This window comes from Passer domesticus, chromosome 19 (assembly GCF_036417665.1).
Source record: "Passer domesticus isolate bPasDom1 chromosome 19, bPasDom1.hap1, whole genome shotgun sequence".
In the NCBI taxonomy this organism is placed as follows: Eukaryota; Metazoa; Chordata; class Aves; order Passeriformes; family Passeridae; genus Passer; species Passer domesticus.
In genome coordinates, this window is record NC_087492.1 from 3,465,526 (window position 1) to 3,485,354 (window position 19,829).

Below are 19,829 nucleotides of genomic sequence, written 5' to 3' on the forward strand. Positions count from 1 at the left end.
TGAACTCAAAAGCTAATTGCTATTTTTTTTTTTTACCATGGCTAAATTGTCTTCACTGATGAGTTCAGAGCTACTGATGGTCCTGTTAAGAGCCTGTAGCTCTCAAGGGAGCTGCTTTGGGATTTCCTTGGCTTGGCAGCTGCTGTGATTATGTTCCACACTTCCCACATTGTATTAAAGTTTGACAGAAGAGGCCAAAGTCACAGTTTACACAGGTGGGCAGAGATACAATTCGATTTGCAATGAGATTTCCTTCAGTGAGCCCTGAAACAGTGAAATTACACAGAAGAGACAGAACAAAGCTCTCATGGACTCCCTCTGGCACATCACCAGGATCTTTCAATTCCTTTCTGTCTTTTCTTTTCTCCAAAGGTGTTGTTCCAACTTTTCAACAGCCTCTCCAAAGTTAACTTGGTTAACTCTTCATTTCAGCACCACAGAGGGCTCCGGGGCCACGCTCCCCTTCCACGGAGGGGACACTGGGGGCTGACACAGAGCATCACAGCAGTGATTTCCTCCCGCTGTGGGCAGCAAGGAGCAGGGGCCGAGCCCTCGAGGGCAGCCACCGGCGCCTGCAGCCGCTGTGGAGCGAGGGAGAGGGGGAAGATGCGCGCTGGGAGCGGCGGGCGCTGCTCGGGAGCCGCCGGGAGGTGGCGGCGTGCGCCGGCCGGGAGGGAGCGGGCCCCGGCCCGCATCCCCTCGGAGCGCTGCCTGCAGCACCTCCGGCCCCGCCGTGCCCCCAGGGCCTCCGCAGGGTCAGGGAGCGGCGCTGGGCAGTGAGCGCCCCGGGATTGCGGGAATGCGGGGGTTTGGGACCGGCACGGCCCCGGCACTCCCCGAGCCCCTGCCCGCTGCCAGCCCGGGACAGGGGACAGGCAGAGCTGCTCGTCCCGCTGCTCTCCCAGGGGATGCTCTGCAGGCACAAGTGCTGCAGTCGCTCACAGAAGGGCCCTGACGCTCCTTTAATCCCACTTGGAGACGTTTCTTGTTTGCAAATTGCAAACTTGGAAGGAAATCTGTGATGTGCTGTGAGTGGGGGAACCATTCTTCCCCTTCCTCTGCAGAGATCTTCTGGGCTGCTGCTGGGGTAGTTTCAGAGGGAAGAATTAGTACAGTGCTGCTGTCAGCATTCCCAATGGTACCTGTTTGCTTTTCAAACACAGGACAATGATCTTTCCTTTCCTGGATGGCTTTCAGGGACTCTGGCAATGCCACATCAATTCCTACTCACAGTGATGGGAAAAGAGGCCTGGCACCACTCTCTGAAGCTTGGGCTGCTCTGTTAACCAAATGTGCTCTCCCTTTCCTCATTTTTTTTCCCTGAATAATATTAATTCATGCAGCAATTGCACCCTTTTGTTCCCCAAAGCTCAGCAATAAGGACTCAAAACCATGGCAAGTGATTTCAGTGTGGATGGCTCTGACCTGCTGGGTCCTCCTGGGTCAGATCAGGTGAAGTGGTGGCATGCAGCTCCCCAAAAAGAAGGGCACTGTGAGAGCCCTCTGTGTCAGTGATCCAACCAGGATTTCCATGTGCTGACAGCAAAGCCTGCTCTGCATGGCAATGTGAGATGAAATGAAGCAGGGAAGGAATGTACAGTCCAGGAGGGATGGAAAAGGGTTCAGAGAGTCAGGCTGCTCCCTGCCAAGCGGGGTGAGAGCAGGGCTGCCATTGAGGAGTCCTGTGACACCAGCAGGTGAAGCTTTCCAGAGCCTGCTGTGCCTGTGACCTGGGCAGGATGGGATTAGCAGTGTAATGCAACCTCGCCAGGTTGGCAGAAAGGGCAGGATCAATATAGCTCATGGATTAGGCTGAGAATAGAAGTGTGTGAAGCCTGCAGCCTGCTCAGCTTGGCTTTCCACTTCCAAATCATTCAGGCAGCAAGGATGCCTAGAATGAGGAGCTCCTGAGAGAGCACTGTGAGTGCTGCAGGCCTGCACTGCTCCTGAGGGAAGGAGGCACAGGTTCTTCTGGAAGAGCTCTGGTTGTAGCTGGAAGGGGCCAGTGGCAGGGGTGGGAGCACATCCAGCAGTTGTCTTGGCTTCTTGAAACAAGTGCTTGTGCCTGGGCTGGAGGACTTGATTACAGATTATAAAAAGCCTGTTGTGTTTGTGCTGGCTAAAGGCATTAGAAAGCAGAGCAGGATATTTAGGGTGCTCATTTGCATATCACTGAGGCAATGCAAGGCTTAGCTGGCTTTTGCATTTGCAGGGAGATTTTCTGTGGATTCCCTGATCACATGGGCTTACACAGGCTCACCCACAAACAGCTCCCTCTTCTCAACAGCAGCACAGCACTTTTCCATGGCCTGAACATCCCTTTCAGCTCCATCCAGACAGCCTCAATCCCACATCACCCTTGTTTCATTAAGCCCCTCTGGTGCACAGCCCTGCATGCCTGCCAGATCAAATTATAAATACTGGGAATTTCAATGAGACTGGAACTATATTTGGAAAGGCTTAGCATAAGCAGCAGCATGGGAGCTCCCCGCTCCTTTGGTGTTTGTAGGTCATGTCAGATGTGATGTAATCAGAGCAGCAAGGCTTGCACAGAGCTGCAGCAGCCTCTTGATGCTGCTGGAGAAATGGAAATGTTCTCTGTATGTGAGTCTGGATTTGAGGCACAGCCCAGATTCAGGACCAGAGTGAAACCTGCATGAGCAGCACCTGAAAGTGGCTGAGTGTAGAGGGGACCTGACAGTGACATCAACCACTGCAGCCCCTTGTCCTTTGTGCTGCACACAGAGCTCTGCTGCAGCCCAAGGCTGAACAAAGAAAAGGTCCAAGGAATGAAGCTGGCACTAATACTCCTCTTTCATGAACTGGGGAACTGAAGGGACTGGAGTCAGAGCTCAGCTTAAGGGCATTCTGCCATCTTGGCTCATGCTGTCTCATTAGGCCTGCAACTTCCTGCTAGCAGAGAATTAAAACTGATTTGCTGTGACTCATTCAAATCCTACAATGATTTGGGAATTAGCATTAAAGGAGCACAGCCTGGATGGCTGCTGAGGGAGCAGGAGGATGACTGGGTGGGCCTGGCTGAGCCACCTTCCTATGCTCTGTCCAAAGAGCTGAGTGACAGCTTTGTGCTTAAACGAGGGCCACACATTTGTCCTTGGGCAGGAACTGTTTGCTGGAGATAAGGGCTGCAGCTCTGCTCTAGAAAAGGGGTCAGCAGCTACCTCCTTCTGTACTTTGTTTCTTTCCTTTCCCTACTTGTACAGAGAATTTCTCAGAGATTCTCGCTCACGGGTGGAAGATGCCACTACAGTTTGTTGTGCCACTGCAGATTTCAGATTTCTTTCTGAGCACAGTTTGGTGGAGGCTTAACTTGCTACATGCAAATATTTTTGGCTAAGTGGGTAATCGTTTCTGAGGCTTGTGTCATAGAAAAAGAAAAAGGCTGGGAAGCAGGATGTGACCAAAAACTGTGACTAAGCTGAGGGACCTGGAAAGAGCACTCAAATTCACCCAAGAGGCACAGGCCAGACACTGCATCACACCATTGAGACAGCACAAACCCAGGGGACTGAAAAATGATGTAGAGAATCCTGGTAAAAAATTGCAGGAAGATAAAAGTTCAGCTGTGGGTTTCATCTGCAGTGCAGGGATGAGTTGGGCAGCTGGAACCCTGGACACAAGAGGGATGTCAAGGACAGCAGGGTGGGGATGTGAGGTGGGAGGGGAGGGGATGGAACTCCTACCTTCAGGTAACTTCCCCTCTGAATGCAGGTACCTGTGAAAGAAGAGATACAAGGGGTCAACACTCCGTGGAACTACTCAAATCCTGATTTTACAGGAATAAAACCCTGCACATTCAACCAAGCCTTTTCATTTAACACCCAGTGACAATGGCCAATCTTGTGAGAAACTTCAGGAGCCCACACTGGAGCACCCCAGGCAGGGCTAAGCCTCATTCCCCACACTATCCTGCCACTCCTTCCCTCACCTGCCTGCTGGGGCACACCACAAATAAGCTTCATAAATCAAATTCACTCTCAGACTTCCCAAGGGAAGGCTGTTCACCCCTGGGAGCACCTCTGGCTGTTGAAAGCCCAGGCTTTGCTGGCCAGGGGAATTGTCTAGCAGCTGCTCCTCTTTGGGCACCAGCTCTTTTTTCCTAACCCAGACTGGCACTGGGACATCTGAGAAGCTGCTCTGGCTTTTTGCTCACCAAAACTTTGATCCCTTCATGACTTTGTCCTGGGAAGTCTCTGTAGCAAAACAGAATGGGAGGACCAAGGATGGGAGATGTGAATGGTGGTGGCACTTCCATCAGGAAGTGTAAGCAAATGACCCTGGGATGGTGAGGACATCAGGGGGTGTTCATTTCAATTATTTTCTTAATTCTCTTGTTTTCCCTGCTCATGGCTTTGGAGCCATCTGAATTTGGCCCACAGCAGGACTGGGAAGCAGCAGGTCTCCAGCAGATGGCACTCAGGGCTGTCCCACACCCAGTCCTGCTCTTCCAGGAGAAAAAGACATCCAAACAATGGAACATTTGCCAAAATGAGAAAGGAAATAATAATAAAAAAAAGTTATTTAACCCTGTGTAATATTTAAAGAGATTGTTATCACCTAATAGTGGTGTATCTGACAAAGGACAATGTGCCAGTTCATGTGTAAATCAGCCAGGATAAAACATGCATTATATGTAAACTGCTGTGTTTCTCCAGTCACTTTCAAACTAGGATTATCTCTGGCTGTTGGTTAAGTTCAAGGAAAAGGATTAGCTACACAGGCCTAGACAAAATAGGAAGCACGGAGTGATGAATACCCAATGCAATACAAAGCAAAAATCAAGCCAGAAATGCAGGTCATGACAGAACTCAAACAGCAATCAGAAAACATATTCAAAAGATTCTCCTGCCAGTGGTGTCCTCTGCTCCAGAGCCAAAGCAATGCCATTTCCTGCTAAACAATGGCCTTGGAATAGTGACTTGGCCACCTTCTGCCCCACCACTCAAGCCTTACTGCTCTGACAAAGACTGTTAAATGTTGCCTTGTAATTTAAATATCTCCATGAATATCTGCTCTGCTCTTTTGCCAGAGGTTTCTTCCCCCACAAGTGGAATCTGGCCACCAAAAGAAATGATTCAGCACTTGGTACAGTTAGTAGGGTGGGAAACTTTGAGAATAAGCTTGGGGAGATAAAGCAGTGAGTGGTTGTGAAATTTGGCAAACTCTGAAAGGCCAGTGTCTGTTCTGGGTGTGCTGCTCTGCCATGGAGGCACCTTCAAAGCCCTGAGCTGCTCCAAGAGGGAACTAATAATAACCACTCCTGTCACTAGAAACAGGAGTGAGGGATCCAGCTCACATGGAAACGTTTCAGCAGAGCAGGGAGCATCTTCAGCAGGGAAGGAAAGTGTCATTCAGCAGTAAATGAAGGAGTTTGTGCTTGTGTAAAGGTTCAGGAAGACACAAACTGTGTTTAGTTACTGAAAGGTCCTCAAAGCTGCTGCCAGCAGACCTGTCACTCATCTGGAAGAACAGGCATGGAGAAACTGCATCTCTCCTCATCCTTTCTGTCCCAATCCAAATGCTTCAATTCTCAGCAAAGCTCAGTGCAGAGCCCTGGGAACGGGCTCCACCCAGCTCTGTGTGCAGAGGAATTGCAGCCTTGCTCATTTGTATTTCTCTGTGGTTGCAGAGAGAGAGAAACACGAAGCTCTACCTCCTGCACACGTTCACAAAATGAGCCAATCCTCTCCCAAATCCATCTTCTCACTCCCATCTCCACCCTGCTGGAGTGTCTCCATGGGACACTTCCAAGTAGGGGAGAGGTTGCAGCTCTCAGTTGTTGCCATTTTGGGAATGTTGTTTTACAGATTGGACTTGCTGTGGTTTGGTCGAAATGAAAGAGTTTGGCATAAAATCTCAAAAAGTAAAACACAGGCTCTTTTTCAGGAGATTTTTCCATGTGGGTGTTTTGTTTTTTCTTCCCGGAGAGCCTTTTTATAATCCTTTTTAAACACAAAGTGACCCAAGGTGGCTCGTTCCCACCCACTGCCCAGGTGCCAGAGCCTGGTGATTACAGGGCACCTCTCCTGCAATGCCTGTGGTAGGTTCAGGTCCACATGAGAGACCCTCTGCAGGGAAGAATTTGGGAAGGCCATGAGGTATCCAAAGGCTCCAACCATTTCTGCCCTGTAAGATCTCAGCCCCAGCTCCTCCCTCAAGGCCCAGCTGCTTTGAAGGCTCTGCAGGCACCAGCTCCATCTGCTCAGCAGGAACACTGAAATGCCCAACGCCCTCACCCTGCAAACTGCAGCACTGAGCTGGCTCCCAAATTCCTCTCTTCACTCAGGCATCCTCAGGAAAGGTGTGGGTGAGTCAGCTCCTCTGTGGCACTGGCCAGTGAAACCTCCCAAGCCGTTCCAAGAAGGAAGAAGTCAAGCTGGAGCTGAAAGCTCAGCCCTGGGGAGCACAGAACCCCTCTGGGGCTCATGCCCACGAGGGTGTGTTACAGTTTGGGTGATGTTCTGTTTGATGAGAAGTTGTTCATTGAATTCAATGACTTCACTCTCCAAACAGTTTCCCAAGCCAGAGGCAAAACCCTGCACTGCACTGACTGCTGGCTGCTGTGGAGCACTGGGGAAATACAGTTTTGAAGAGCATGGCAAAGAATGGATGTCTTAAAGCTGCACTGGGGCTCCATTTAGGATCCCAACCTCTAATCTGCCCAATTAATCTGATGAAACAGATGTGAAGGAGGAAGAACAGGCAGTCTCCCAGGAATCACAGAGACATTAGAAGGATATCCTTGCCAGATGTTGGATGTTTGCTCTCTGGAATGCCTCCTCCCTCCCTAGCTGGATTTTCTGGCTCCATTTCCATGCACCCTGAACTACACCGTGGAGCAGCACTTTGTACAACACTGCTCAGGCTCTCTGCACTCACACGTGGGGCAGTGGCAAAAGATGTTCTGCCAGTGGCAATGCAGAGATGTTCCAGCTGCCAGAGCTGTCCTGGCTCTGTGCTTTGGGCCTTGCACTGTCTGGGAGAGGAATGTGCAGTGTCACTGCCAGCAGCCCAGTGGCACAGAGAAGGACACCCCCTGAGGCTGCTTCTTTGGGGGAAAAAAACCTTCTTTAGAGGGAATCCCTTCTGTGCTGGTGCTCCATGCTCAGATTTAATCCTGATGGCTCCTAACAGTGTCATGGAAGGGCACTGGGATGAATGAACTTGGTCAAATGAAGGAATGAGGGAGAGGGATAAAGCAATGAGATAAAATCTAGAACTACACACCCAGCTATGGGATATATGCCAGGGCAGAGAGCTTTGAGGGAAAGTCTCAAGGAGAGACAGCAGAGTAGAATTCTGTCTCACCCTTATGGGGACAGTCTGGCTGCAACCACAGCCATCACTCATAAGCTCCCCCAGCACATTTAAGATCAGTAAAACAAGTGAGAAATGCATGGGCTGTAGCTGCTGAAAGGAGGGAGAGATTTTCCAGCCCCACACTGCAGGAAGGCACCAAATAAAAATGGTAAATGGGATATCCTTCACACTTATCAAGCTAATCACCCAAACCCAGCTTCCTCCCTGTCCTTTAAGACCTGGCCTTGGAAATTCAACAGAAACTCACAGCAGAACTGTGCTTTGTGGGGTGGGATGCAGTTGGTGGCCTCTGAGAATGGCTCCCACCAAGTGGGACTGGCTGGACACTGCTCCTCATTGTTTCCACACAGGGATTTGCAGCTGGCATTTACCCAGGGAGCCTCAGTGCAGCCCTCTGACAATGTCCATGGCAATCAGGAGTGGGGCATTCAGTGGCCAGGCTGGGACAGGGCAGTGCCACAAGGCATTGGTGGCACTCAGGCTGCATCCTAATCCACTGCTGAGTGATAAAGCTCCCAAATATTATCTCTGCACAGCCTCATTTACAACCTGCCACAGGGTTGGTGGATGTTAAAAAACATCCTGCAGGACTGAGAGGTGTTTTTTTCCAAATGGAATTGACGAGAATAGGCTCAGCTAATGATTCCTTGATGTAGCTTTTTATATGGCATCATTGATAGAAGTTTTATGGATGCAGTTGCTATAACAACATAATGCACAGTGGTTAAATATAGCAGCTCCTATTTTCCACTCAGTTTGCTCTGCCCTAAGCAGACAAGACTATTCTTTTCTGTTCTAGCTGGGATAAAATGGATTTGATAGCTCACTAAAGAAAACAAGTGGTACAGTCCTCCCTCCTCCTCCTCACAAAGATGATTCCTCTCCATCCTAAGCAAGCAAACAACAAACCCAACAGCCCCCCATTAGCCAGGCTCCTGGGCAAGAGGGGTTGTTTAAAATCAAAATGCACAGTGACTCATGCAAAACTAAACCACCTTGATATTACATGTGATCTCAGTGCAGGCACTGTCATTTCAGAGTGCAGGAGAGAGAGGTTCTCCAATATTCTTGTCACAGAGTATTTACCAAGCTCATTACCACAGTGCCTAGTGACTGGCCAAATGCTGAGAGGGGACAAAGTGACATGGATGTCACTCAAGACCTGCTCTTCCTTGAGGATGAGTGTAAAGGATCCAACCTCCCATGGCCAGAGTGAAAGCTCCTGTTTTAGGGGATAAAAGAGGATGATGTTGCCAAACCAAGCTACTGAAGATTGCTTCCAGTCCTCCCTGCTTTGCTGCAGTGGTTTTTCTTGGGTTTGGGTTGGGTTTTTTTTCTGTCTGGAAGTCAGAACTGAAATACTCCCAGGGGAGACTGAAATCAAATAGTAATTTGTGTTCCTCTCCCATCCTGTTTTTTCTTGTTTCCCTTGCAGAAGAACAAATCCATCCTTGAACCTTGGCATTTCCCAGTTCCTCCCAGATCTGAAGGCCAGGCAGGCACACGGCAGCAGCTGGACTCCTGCAAGCTGTCAGGAGGAAGGCTGCTGCAAGGGAAAGAGCTCATTTCTTCTGAGTAGTTCCTGCTCCTTTGAACATAACCTCTGTTCCAGACACTGGAGAGAATATTTATGCCCTTAGCAGACAATACCGAGCATCTGCTCAGCTATGACCATTTCCTGAACTGTTTTATTCCTTGAAGCTGTTCAATAATCTGCACCTCCTGAAGTGAGGAGTTGTGGGAGGGTCACAGAGCCCCTTCCAGCCCTGCTCTTGCAGAAAGTGATCTCATGGAAGTGGGCACAAGCCTGTCTCCCAGAGACTGGGAGCATCCAAAAGAGCAGAGGAACACTGCACCAGCCCCCTGCTTCATCCCTTCCTCCACTTTGCACAGTGGAGGCAGAACCCTGCAGGACTTGTTTAAAGAAGGTTAATAAATACATTGCAGATGATACCTGGAGGGGAGAGGTCGTTTGCCTTTCCCTTGCCTTGTAGCACTGGGGCCCCAGGGGCAGCCACTGCTGCTCTGCAGAGCTCTGCTGGCACAGGGGCACAGGAGAAGCCTCAGTTTATGCTCCCAGAGCTGCCTGTGCTGGCCAACATGTGAGAACTCATCAGGGCACTGAGAGCCAGGAGTGATACAGTCACGCTCTACTTCCTCCATAACACAAACTGAAAAATAATGAGGGCAAGCAAGCCACTAAAAATAAACTTAACCTTTCAGCAGCCACGGCATCACTCCTGCCACATGCAGATGATGGGGCTACCATGATTAATTCTGCTGATTCAGGACTGGAAGGGAGACAAGACACAAACCAGCCCTTAGTTAATGAGAACTGCTCATGCTCTGGTGTCCCTATCAGCATGGATCTCATCAGCCCAGAGAGTGTTCTGCTCCAGCTGAGGACCAAGGCAAAGCTCTGGGTTCAAGGGAATTGTAGACAATGAGCATTTCCTGGTAACATGCTCTGAGACAAGAAGAGGGTTAGATCCCCACTGCACACACAAGAAACATAAAGCATGAAGGTGGGAAAGTGATTTCTGCACAGCCACAAAGATAAGAGCAGAACTGGGAACAAAATCAAGTTTTCCTTAAATTTCTCATATATAACTCAGCTGCTAACTTGTTTTCCCATGATCTCTTCAGGGTGGAGGAGGACACCTAACAACCTGCCTTTCATTCCTCTTTGTGGGTCATAGAGCAGCTGAGTGAGCAAACAGAGGTCCAGGCAGCTGGAAGCTCTTTAGGCCCTCTGTGCCAATGGTGTGAGCATTGCTCATCAACCTCTGCTCCTGAGCCACCAGCCTCTGCTCAACCTCTGCTCCTCAGTGCTCAGCCTCTGCTCAACCTCTGCTCCTGAGCCACCAGTCTCTGCCCAACCTCTGCTCCTCAGTGTTCAGCCTCTGCCCAACCTCTGCTCCTCAGTGTTCACTCTCTGCCCAACCTCTGCTCCTCAGTGTTCAGCCTCTGCTCAACCTCTGCTCCTCAGTGTTCAGCCTCTGCTCAACCTCTGCTCCTCAGTGTTCAGCCTCTGCTCAACCTCTGCTCTTCAGTGTTCAGCCTCTGCTCAACCTCTGCTCCTCAGTGTTCAGTCTCTGCTCAACCTCTGCTCCTCAGTGTTCAGCCTCTGCTCAACCTCTGCTCCTGAGCCATCAGCCTCTGCTCAACCTCTGCTCCTCAGTGTTCAGTCTCTGCTCAACCTCTGCTCCTCAGTGTTCAGTCTCTGCTCAACCTCTGCTCCTCAGTGTTCAGTCTCTGCTCAACCTCTGCTCCTCAGTGTTCAGCCTCTGCTCAACCTCTGCTCCTGAGCCATCAGCCTCTGCTCAACCTCTGTTCACTCCTCAAACTGTGCCTGAAACCACCTCCCCACCCAGCCCAAGCAAAGCCCAGCTTGCTTCAACCCCAGCCCCTCTCCTCTGTTAGGCAATTTCAGAAGTTGCTGGGAAAAGCCATGATCCCCCTTTAACACTGAATTCCAGCCATCAAAGCTCTCAGCATCTTCCCAGAGGAGCTGAAGGTCCCAGTATGGGTTCTGTGGCACTGCAGCTTTCTATAGGCAAGTGAGAAAGGCAAATCACTGTGATGCTGTCAGCAAGGACAGCCAGAAGAATTTGTTTATTTGAATTGCACAGATGATTCAGAAAACAAATGGGTGCTATAAATACAAAGCTGTACTTGCAAAGAGTTCTTCTCATGCCTGGGAAAGGCAGGGGCAGCTCTGCAGGAAATCTCTCTAGGACACAGTGAGGTCTGAATGAGCAGAGGGTTAAAGTAAAATACAGTGGCTGCCTTGCCAGCAGAATCTGAGTGATTTTAATAAAGGGATTTCTGTCTATTAACCTCACCATCACAACATGGAAACACAGAGTCCCAGAATGTAAGGAATAAAATGGTGAAGGAACTAACAGACTATTCCTAAAGTGGTAAATAGGGACAGCTCCAGTGAAAGAGCAATGTCCTTGGGCAGAGAGGTAAATTCAGGTACCTGGACAAGATGGCAACATCCTCTGGTGAAGAACTTTCCAAAACCCACCTGCCACCAGCTCAGGCATCATGTATTCACACTCCTCAAAGCAGAGTGCAAAGTGATCTGTGGCATATTTTAATGGGATCAAGGACAGGAAGAGCAAAGAGGGCCCAGTGAAAGGGAGGCTGGCAAGGTCCCAGCTGGTGGAACACTGAAAGATGCCGTAGGTTATTTCCAGAGCTGTGGCAGCTTCTCCAATGTCATGTCCCACAGCCTGGCACTGAGTTGGAGCAGTGAACAGTGCCCTGGTTCTGCTTCCACAGCACCCAGAGAAGTCTGCAGACATTGTACCTGACAGCAGTGTAGAGAGAGATGTGGTTGGCATGGCCACTCACTCCTCCTGCATCAAACGTCACCACCTGCAATAAACACACACAAGAAGCATTTAGGAGCAGGAGGAGGAGCCTTTGCAGTTCCCAAATTTGACATCCAAGCCCTGTTCCAGTCTGTTGTGTCTAATGAGTTGTTTATGTGTTGCACAATGAGGCCTTGTGTGTGAACTCCTCATGCCACAGAGACACAACCAAACAAACAAGGCACTCTGGAACCAGATGACTGCACAGCTCAACAACAGAAAGATGACCAAGATCATGTCCCCACTGGCAGGATGCACTTGTCACTTTTTACCAGGGCAAAAGGTCACTTTCAAAGTGATCTGTTGCAAATGTGTTCCTGACCCGAGAGGTCCAGCTCTATGAATCACTCTCTCCTGGACCTGAGAACATCCTCCAGTGCCTGTGGGTGACAGGGTGAAGCCATGGTTGGAATCATTGATGCAAAATGAGCCACACAAGCATGTATGACTGTCCTGGCTCTGATAGGAGAAGAAGCCTTTTTAAACAATCCGAATGCACTTTTGTACAACCAAATCAGGCTTTTCACTGAATTAGATTGCATTGTTAATTACTTCTCTGCAGGGAGAAATGGGAACTCCAAAATGCAGAAGTAATGTGTGCACAGAGCACTGACCAGGCACTGTCCAGAGCACAGAACCCCCCAGGCTCCCTGCCCTCAGACCCACCTGCCCTCAGGGTGTCTGAGGCATCACCCTGGGGACCCCCTCCCTCTGTGGGGCTCTGCAATGGGCACTTAAAGGCTCCCAGTCCCAACCAAGCAGCTAAAGTGGCAGCACAGAGTGTAGAATGGACAGGGAATGTGTGCCCATCCTCTTTGCAGGCAGTGAAAGTGCCAGTCCCTGCACACTGCAAAGCTCAGTGCCTGCTCTGGGAGAGGCCCAGCAGCAGAGCTCTCCACAGCTCCCTTCTCTGGGAGCAGGAAGAAATCATCAACTCCCACGTTTCAGGCAATGTTTGCTTCCTTGCCAGCTTGTTCTCTCTTCAGGGAAGGAAATGCTGCAGCATTGCTCACTCACAGCACCTCCCTTCCCAAAATCTCTTTTATATGCAGAGCCTGGGGCACTGGGTTAGAGAGCAGGGGAAGATCAAAAGCCACCGTGCCCATCCTGCAACTTGCTCCTCCAGCAGGAGAGGCCCTCTCAGCCAGGGGATATTGAGTCAAGGGAGAGGAAACACAAAGGCAGTGATCATAAATACTTCAAACATCACAAACTTCACACAAGCCTGCTTATAAACCCACCCAGGACAAGCCCACAGTCAGACTTTGCACTTTGCCCAGTGGCCAGCAAGCACCAGGTTGCTCTTTGCTGGCAGGAACTGGTGGGAGCAAAATTGGTTTCATTCACATACAAAGAAACATTTTTTAGTCAACGCCTATTTTATAAGGAGAAGAAGGATGTGTTCAACTTTGGCTGCTGCTGCTGCACATCAGCACTGGCAGAGAGCTCTGCAGGGCCATGGGGCTGAGCCCTCCCTGTGGATATCAGCTTGTGGAGGAGCTCACCATGAAATCCAGCACAGCTCAGGGTGAGCACAGCATCCTGGACTTCACAGATAAGAAAAAAACACACTTTGAAGTCACTCCTACTAAGAGTGGTACTTCCCTAAGATGACAACATACCCCACTCACTGCAGGCAGAATAAATTCCTGTTCAGGTGAATAACAGTGTGAGTCTGATAAGGGCTGGACTTGCACTAAACCTTTTTACTCAATGGGGACAGAGACAGGGTTTGTCTCCTGCCTAACCCCTGATTTTCATGCAACCTGTACAAAGAGAACATTTTTAAGAGCAGCACCCTGCTGTCAAACATGGCTGAAATTAGCCAATGGGCTCTAAAGTCTTTTGAAACATGCATGTGCACATACATATAAATACAATTGCATTATTCCTGTTTCCTTAGGAAATCAAACTAAAAACCCCAGACAAGCCAAAGCACACATTTTTTTCTTCTGTGGAGGTTACAAGAGAACAAACCAGAAGACTGAGATAAGAGACTTCAGTGAGCAGACTAAATAAACTAATCATTGTTTTTACAAAACTGGCTCGGGCCAACTGTGGGAGCAACAAGGCTGGGTTAGGAAATATTCTTGACATGGGAATTATCTGTTCAGAAACACCTTTGGAGGTTTTCCTTCTCCACATCTGTTTTGAAATGGAAGCTGCTGAGCTTATGTAACGTCTGAATCAGCTGAAGAGACTTCAGAGAGCCCTTTTCAACTGCTGCAGTCCAGTTTACTGTAATTGTTTACTGAATTGCCTGTCTCTTGAAATAAAGGAAATTTTAATACAATTCCCAAGGTATCTGCACAGTGACTTGGCCAAGGTGGCATTGCCTTTGTCTGATCCCTCTCAGCACACATCTTGCCCTGGGCCAGCACGGATGTCCCACCCTAAATATATCATATATCATCTAAATATCTATATAAGTAATCAGGGCTCTGATTCCACAGCACCACTGTGCTGCTCATGACTTAAAGCAGGCAGCAATCACATGTAAATCAATCCCTCTGGCTTCAGGGATTCATTTCATTGATAAGGAATTTGAATTTCTTTCTCACATGCTGAAGATATTTTCACACGGGAGCATTTGCTCCTTCCACAAGTGCAGCTCCTGCTGTGCTGGATTTTAACTCCCAACCTGAACCAGGATGATGATGAAATCAAGCAAACAATCAGGACAGGATGAAAAAACCTGAACATCTTGAAAGTGTCTGGCTTAAAAACAGGCTTAGCCAGTTCTGGGAGTGAAAGGCTGGGATAGTAAATATACTTCATGTGGAAATTATTGCTCAATGAAATCTTTAGGGCAAGAGGGAGTTCCCTCCCCACACCTGTTCTGAAATGGGAGCTGCTGCTGTTGCTGGTTTTTCTTCTGGGTGACCTTGGTATTCAGGAAATGGAGCTTTCACTGGTGGAAGCCAGAGCAGCAGCCAAGACAAACAGGTCCAGAAATCCCTTCCGGAGAGGGGAGAGCACAGAGGAAATTACTCAATTACCAGCAGAAGAGAAAACTCCTGAGAGGTCTGGACTCCATGATCCCTCCTCACACCTCAAAGCTGAGGTTCTCCTCCTCCTCTGGTGTCACACAGTGCTTCAAACACAGCACACACCTGCTGTGGGGACACAAAGGTCTCTGCTTTTTAATAAGAGCCATTCCTTAAAATGCCACAGCAAGCAATTCCACTTCTCATGGCCTCCCCCTGAACATCTCTCCTTGCACTCCCAGAGGCCAGGGAGATACCAACTCTCTCTGAGTCCTTTCTGAGTTTGGAGATGTCTTTTGAGTCTGATTTAGGAGCAACAAGAGCCTGCCTGGAGCTCACACAACACTGTGTAACTTTTTTTTTTACACACCAAACACTTTCTAATCTGGATCAAGACAGAGCAGCCTTGGCTGCCTCTCCCTGCAACACTGGCTTTTGCTTGGAAATCCAGAAGGCAGGAAATAATTCCCAAAGTCTATAAATTAGTTTTGGCTTTGAGTACATCAACCATTAATTTCTGTGTCTGCACTATTTAATGTAGAGCTTGGATGAAATATGTCCCTGTAGCTCCCAAAAAGATTGAGCTACTCCTGAACTTCCAGGGCTATTGAACAAATGAGTAACCATGTAATGGAAGGAAACTGCACAGAGCATGTGGGACTCCTTGCCTTGCAATCCTTCCTTTCAGACATGCTGGGACTGCAGCCCCTGCTCCACTGCCAGATGGCACACAACCTGTTCTGCAAATAAAGATAATAAAGATACCACTGTCAATGCTGTGACTACTGGGAGAACTGGGGAAAGTTTTCCCACTGGAATAGCTACAACAATGCACACCCTCCAGTCATGCTGACTCCACTGAGCTGCTCTGAAACTCTGTTAGTTTTTGCTTTTTTCAAGGCTCTTTTAACATGTTCAGCCAATTCTATCAATTTCAACATTAGTGATAAATGGACTCAGTTTATCTTTCAAGGCAAGGCCGTTGGGTTAGGACAGCAGAGATATCACAGAGAGCAAGCTCTGAAGTTTTAAACTGCAGGATGTGTAACAAAGGTACTTAGGTTCTTCTCTCACTGCTGTTGGCAAATTCAGTCTGCTCCTAAATGAACGGTATTGCAGCACACAGCTGAGAGCTGTGTGATTGCTTGGGACACTTCAAATAATGCACATTTCCAGGGCAGCTCATGACCAGCAGCCCTGGTGCTGCTGCTGTGTCCTGCTGCAGGGATTTGTGCTGGTGCTGCTCAGGGAGGAGCTGATGGCAATGCAGGGGCTCCATCCTGGCAGGGCCAGCACATGCCCAGGGATGTTTCCTGCTCTGCAAACCCCACATTTCCCTGCTCAGTTGAACTCCAGCCTCCTCCAGCACAAACAGCTGGAGTTTAATTCTCCCCGAGGCAAAGATCTAATCCTTCCTAACCATCCAGAGGAGTTCTGGTGTTTTCAGAATTTCTTCTGGGGTTTTGGTGCACTTGTCCCTGCGCCCCTGAGAGTCACAAACATGCAATACAAATCCTCCTGTGTTAGGAGCTTTCAGATTAGATTAAAACCTATCCATCCAGGGGGCCAAAAGGCACAAAAGGAGTCCAGGAAAACTGCATTTGTCTCTGTGCATAGCAATGAATTTCATGGAAAATTAGCCTCAGAATCAATACAAAGTTGGATGCATGATGCTGGTTTTGTGCTCGTGGGGCTTTCATGCTGCAGGAGATGTGGTTTCTTGTTTTGTGAAGTGCTGAAAGCCTTTGAGAGTTTCGTGATTTTGCTGCTAATCAGTGTGTGACAGTGCCATGCCTGATCAAAGCAGGGTTCAACAGAGAAGAACAGAACACAACCCTTTCCATGCTTAGGCCCTTATTCCTGTCCTGTGGGAAAAAAAACCCAAACTATTCCAGTGCCAGGAAATCTCCCCAGTTTAATTCTTCAATCCTGACCTATAACCCTGCTAATCAAGCTCTCTAACACACATCTGCCAATGGGCTTCAAATCTAAGCCTAAACCTAAGTCTAAAGCCCAATTTGGCTCTCTCCATCACAACATGGTTGCTTTAAAATACAGAAACCATTTGAAGAGTTAGAAAAGTGAAATTTTTCATCTTTCACTGGGAAGCAAAGAAAGCTCTCCTGAGAGAGAAGATACATCCTAACCTTAGAGACTCTAAAGAAAGCTTCCAGAGGGAAAGACAAAGCCCAGAACACTGGCTCAGGAGTAACGTGGCAATTGCCTGTGCTGCAGAAAGTGTCACATTACCAGGTTGATGTTCTTGGCTTCTATGTGCTCCAGGACAAGGGTGGCCAGGAGCTGTGTGTCCCACTCCACAGCAGGATCATCTGGAAGATCCCTGGAAATGAGAAGGGCAATCAGTCACTTCACTGCTGAGAACTTTGTACAGACCACTCTGGAACAGAGAGATCATCTTAATCACAGAATGAAATCAAGATAAATTTATTTATCATATAAAACCAGCTTAAGAGTCTTACAAGCCTGGATACTGGAGAGTTGAAAGACAAAGAGCAGTTCCAACACCCTCCTCATGGATTTGTCAAGGTCTCCCTTTTCTCTTACCATCAAGGCAGACTTTGTAACTGCTTTACTTCAAGCAACATCTATTTTGTAAATTCTCTTTCTTGATTTATCCCAATCAAATTGAAAACCCCTTTAAAAACACATTTTTCTGACAGACTCATAATCTACTGGTGAATTACATTGGGAAGGTACCAAGCAAACTCCTGCTGTCATTTACTCAGGAATAATCCACTAACCACAACCAGAGGACAGCAGAGTTGTAATTATATGGTTGGATTTGATAGTAGCTGTTCATGTGTTTATTTTGTGCTTTGCATACCCAGCTGGTATGCAGAGCATACTGTGACTGAACTCCCTGCCTGGGTATTTTGGATTGCAGGACTCTAGGGGCAGGGACCATGAGCCAAATAGCACCAGACAGCCAAGAGAACATTCCATATTTACACAACTGAGAGCTGAATGTGACCCCCCAGTCATTATGTTTGAATGATGCCAAGAAAACATTGCTCACAAAGTTGCAAAGGTTATTAGTAACAATAGGATAACACACAGCTGCTAAAACCCAATAATGACATGTTAAACTGGTCTTTTTCTCAGACCTTTTCCCTGCTCTGGAAGTCTGATAATCACTGTGAGGTGGCTCAGCAGCAAAATGACTACACAGCATTCTCCCACAGAGCCGGGGGCTGCAGCTGAACCTCTCCAGCTGTTTGCAGCAGAGAGCAGGAGCCTCATCCCAGCCCTGCTCAGGCCTTGCTCCCTCCCTGCCTGCAGGCACAGCAACATCTGCAACAAAACTACAGGGAAATGTCTCCTTGGCACATCCCAAAATAAAGCTCAGCCTGGGTCTTCAGGAGAGATCTTCTGGCCACAGATTTTCCAACTGCTGTTAACAGTAATTGAAGAGATTTATGTCCAAACTGACCATTAGATTTTTTGTTGTGTTATATGCTCTTGTTCAGCTCAAGCGCAAATAATGTGAGTTAGAAACCCCAGCACGAGGGAAGGAGTTCCTACACCAGGCTGCACATTCCAGCTCTGGTCCCTCTAGCAGCACCACAGCAACAGAAAAGCTTTGTGTTGTTGGCAATTCCCTCTGGTACAGACAGCATCTCTGCCTGATGGACACCAGACACCTGAATTTCAGCCCTGGAAGGATGCCCTGGTGCATCTGGTGGCTGCCTCTGCATCTTTCACACAAACTTTCACTCCTGTTTGAGGAGGAAGCAGCCCAGGTGACCCTGAAGGTATGACCAGCATGTCACAACAAGCCTTAAACTGAGCACATTTATAAATATGATTCACCTAAAACATCTCAAGAAACAGCCACACTGAGTCCAAGTGTGACAGTGCTTCAGTTGTTTGAATGCAACCTTTGAGGTCTGTCAAGCCTTAACCTGATAATATTAAAGCAGCAAATTCTCTAACAGGGATTCTTCCACTGATCACTTGCAGTTCAAATATCATTCCCCTTTTTGGGCAGGGCTTAAATGGAGGAAATGAAGAGTCCCATTAAAACAGGAAGGGTGCTCCAACAGTGAGAGGTCAGGAAAAAAAAGTAGGGCTTGGAATTTATGATGTCCAGGAGGCTTTGGTGTCATAGCCACCGCACTCAGCTTTATTGGGCAGTTTCCAAAAAGGCTGCTGGGTAGTGGAGCAGGTTTTAACTAGTTTAGACAGATAAAGATCATCCTCGTCAATGGAAATGAACAGCTGGAGGCAACGGTTTAGAATCCCTGGAAACAAAACAATCTGAAGGCATGAGCAAATTAACTCCATCAACACTGAACTGATTGAGCAGGAATATTCTACCCAAAATTCTGCTTTTACCCAGTTACTGCTGGTCATAGAGAGACCACTTACTGCCAGCAAGGAAAAGGAAATATTCTTCTTGCATCCTATTTGTCAGGTACAGAAGAGAAGCTGATCTTGCCAAACAAGAGACACATGCACAGAAGCACATTCCTGCTCATTAACAGCCACCATGGCCCATGGAAGCATTCCCAGCTCATTCTGCAAACACAAGAACTCACACACAGCCAAGTGACAAACCCAGAGGCACCCGGGGAAGTCAGCAGGACTGGCAATAAATACATTCATCTAGACTGCTCCAGGAGCTGACTTTTCTTTTATGGTAAGAGTTTGTATAATTATGAAGTTGGAAACGTGTTCCCATGATAGTAAGGGACCCACAGACAACATGAGAGCAGTCATTTTCTGCCTGTGCTCTGGATATCAGTAACTGGGTACAGTAAGGATGGAAAGGTGATGAAGAGAGCCGAGTTCCTACACTGCCATGCACACAGGACAGGCTTCCACGAGGCCTCCACATGCCCAGGGAACCCTGAAGGGACATCAAACTTCAAAAACTGCTCACAAAATCATACATGAGAACAGTATTTTTCCTAATATCATAAATAGGTTCTGCCCAAACCTGAACAGTCCCCCGAGGTGCTGCACTATTAAATTAAGCTGCATTCATTGCTTTTACCTTCAGGACCTTGTATGAGAAACATTCAGCATTTCAGTGGTTAACTGCACGCTGCCTTTCTGGCTAAGGCTGATAATGCCTCTGAGCTCAAGGTCGAAGGGC

The 19,829-nt window shown here is 48.2% G+C and overlaps 1 protein-coding gene across 4 annotated transcripts in view; it reads right to left on the reverse strand.

The window, feature by feature from the left end:
- PIGL (phosphatidylinositol glycan anchor biosynthesis class L) overlaps positions 1-19,829 on the reverse strand; it is a 52,329-nt gene that overhangs the window by 2,380 nt on the left and 30,120 nt on the right. For 2 of the 4 annotated variants that reach the window (XM_064395005.1, XM_064395007.1), the window contains 4 exons: positions 16,961-17,051; positions 15,379-15,450; positions 11,660-11,727; positions 3,705-3,736 (listed from right to left, as the gene is read on the reverse strand). In XM_064395005.1, the coding sequence (XP_064251075.1) occupies positions 3,705-3,736; positions 11,660-11,727; positions 15,379-15,450; positions 16,961-17,051 (263 nt within the window). The remainder of the gene's footprint in view (positions 1-3,704; positions 3,737-11,659; positions 11,728-15,378; positions 15,451-16,960; positions 17,052-19,829) is intronic. The other 2 variants (XM_064395004.1, XM_064395006.1) reach the window with 1 other exon arrangement.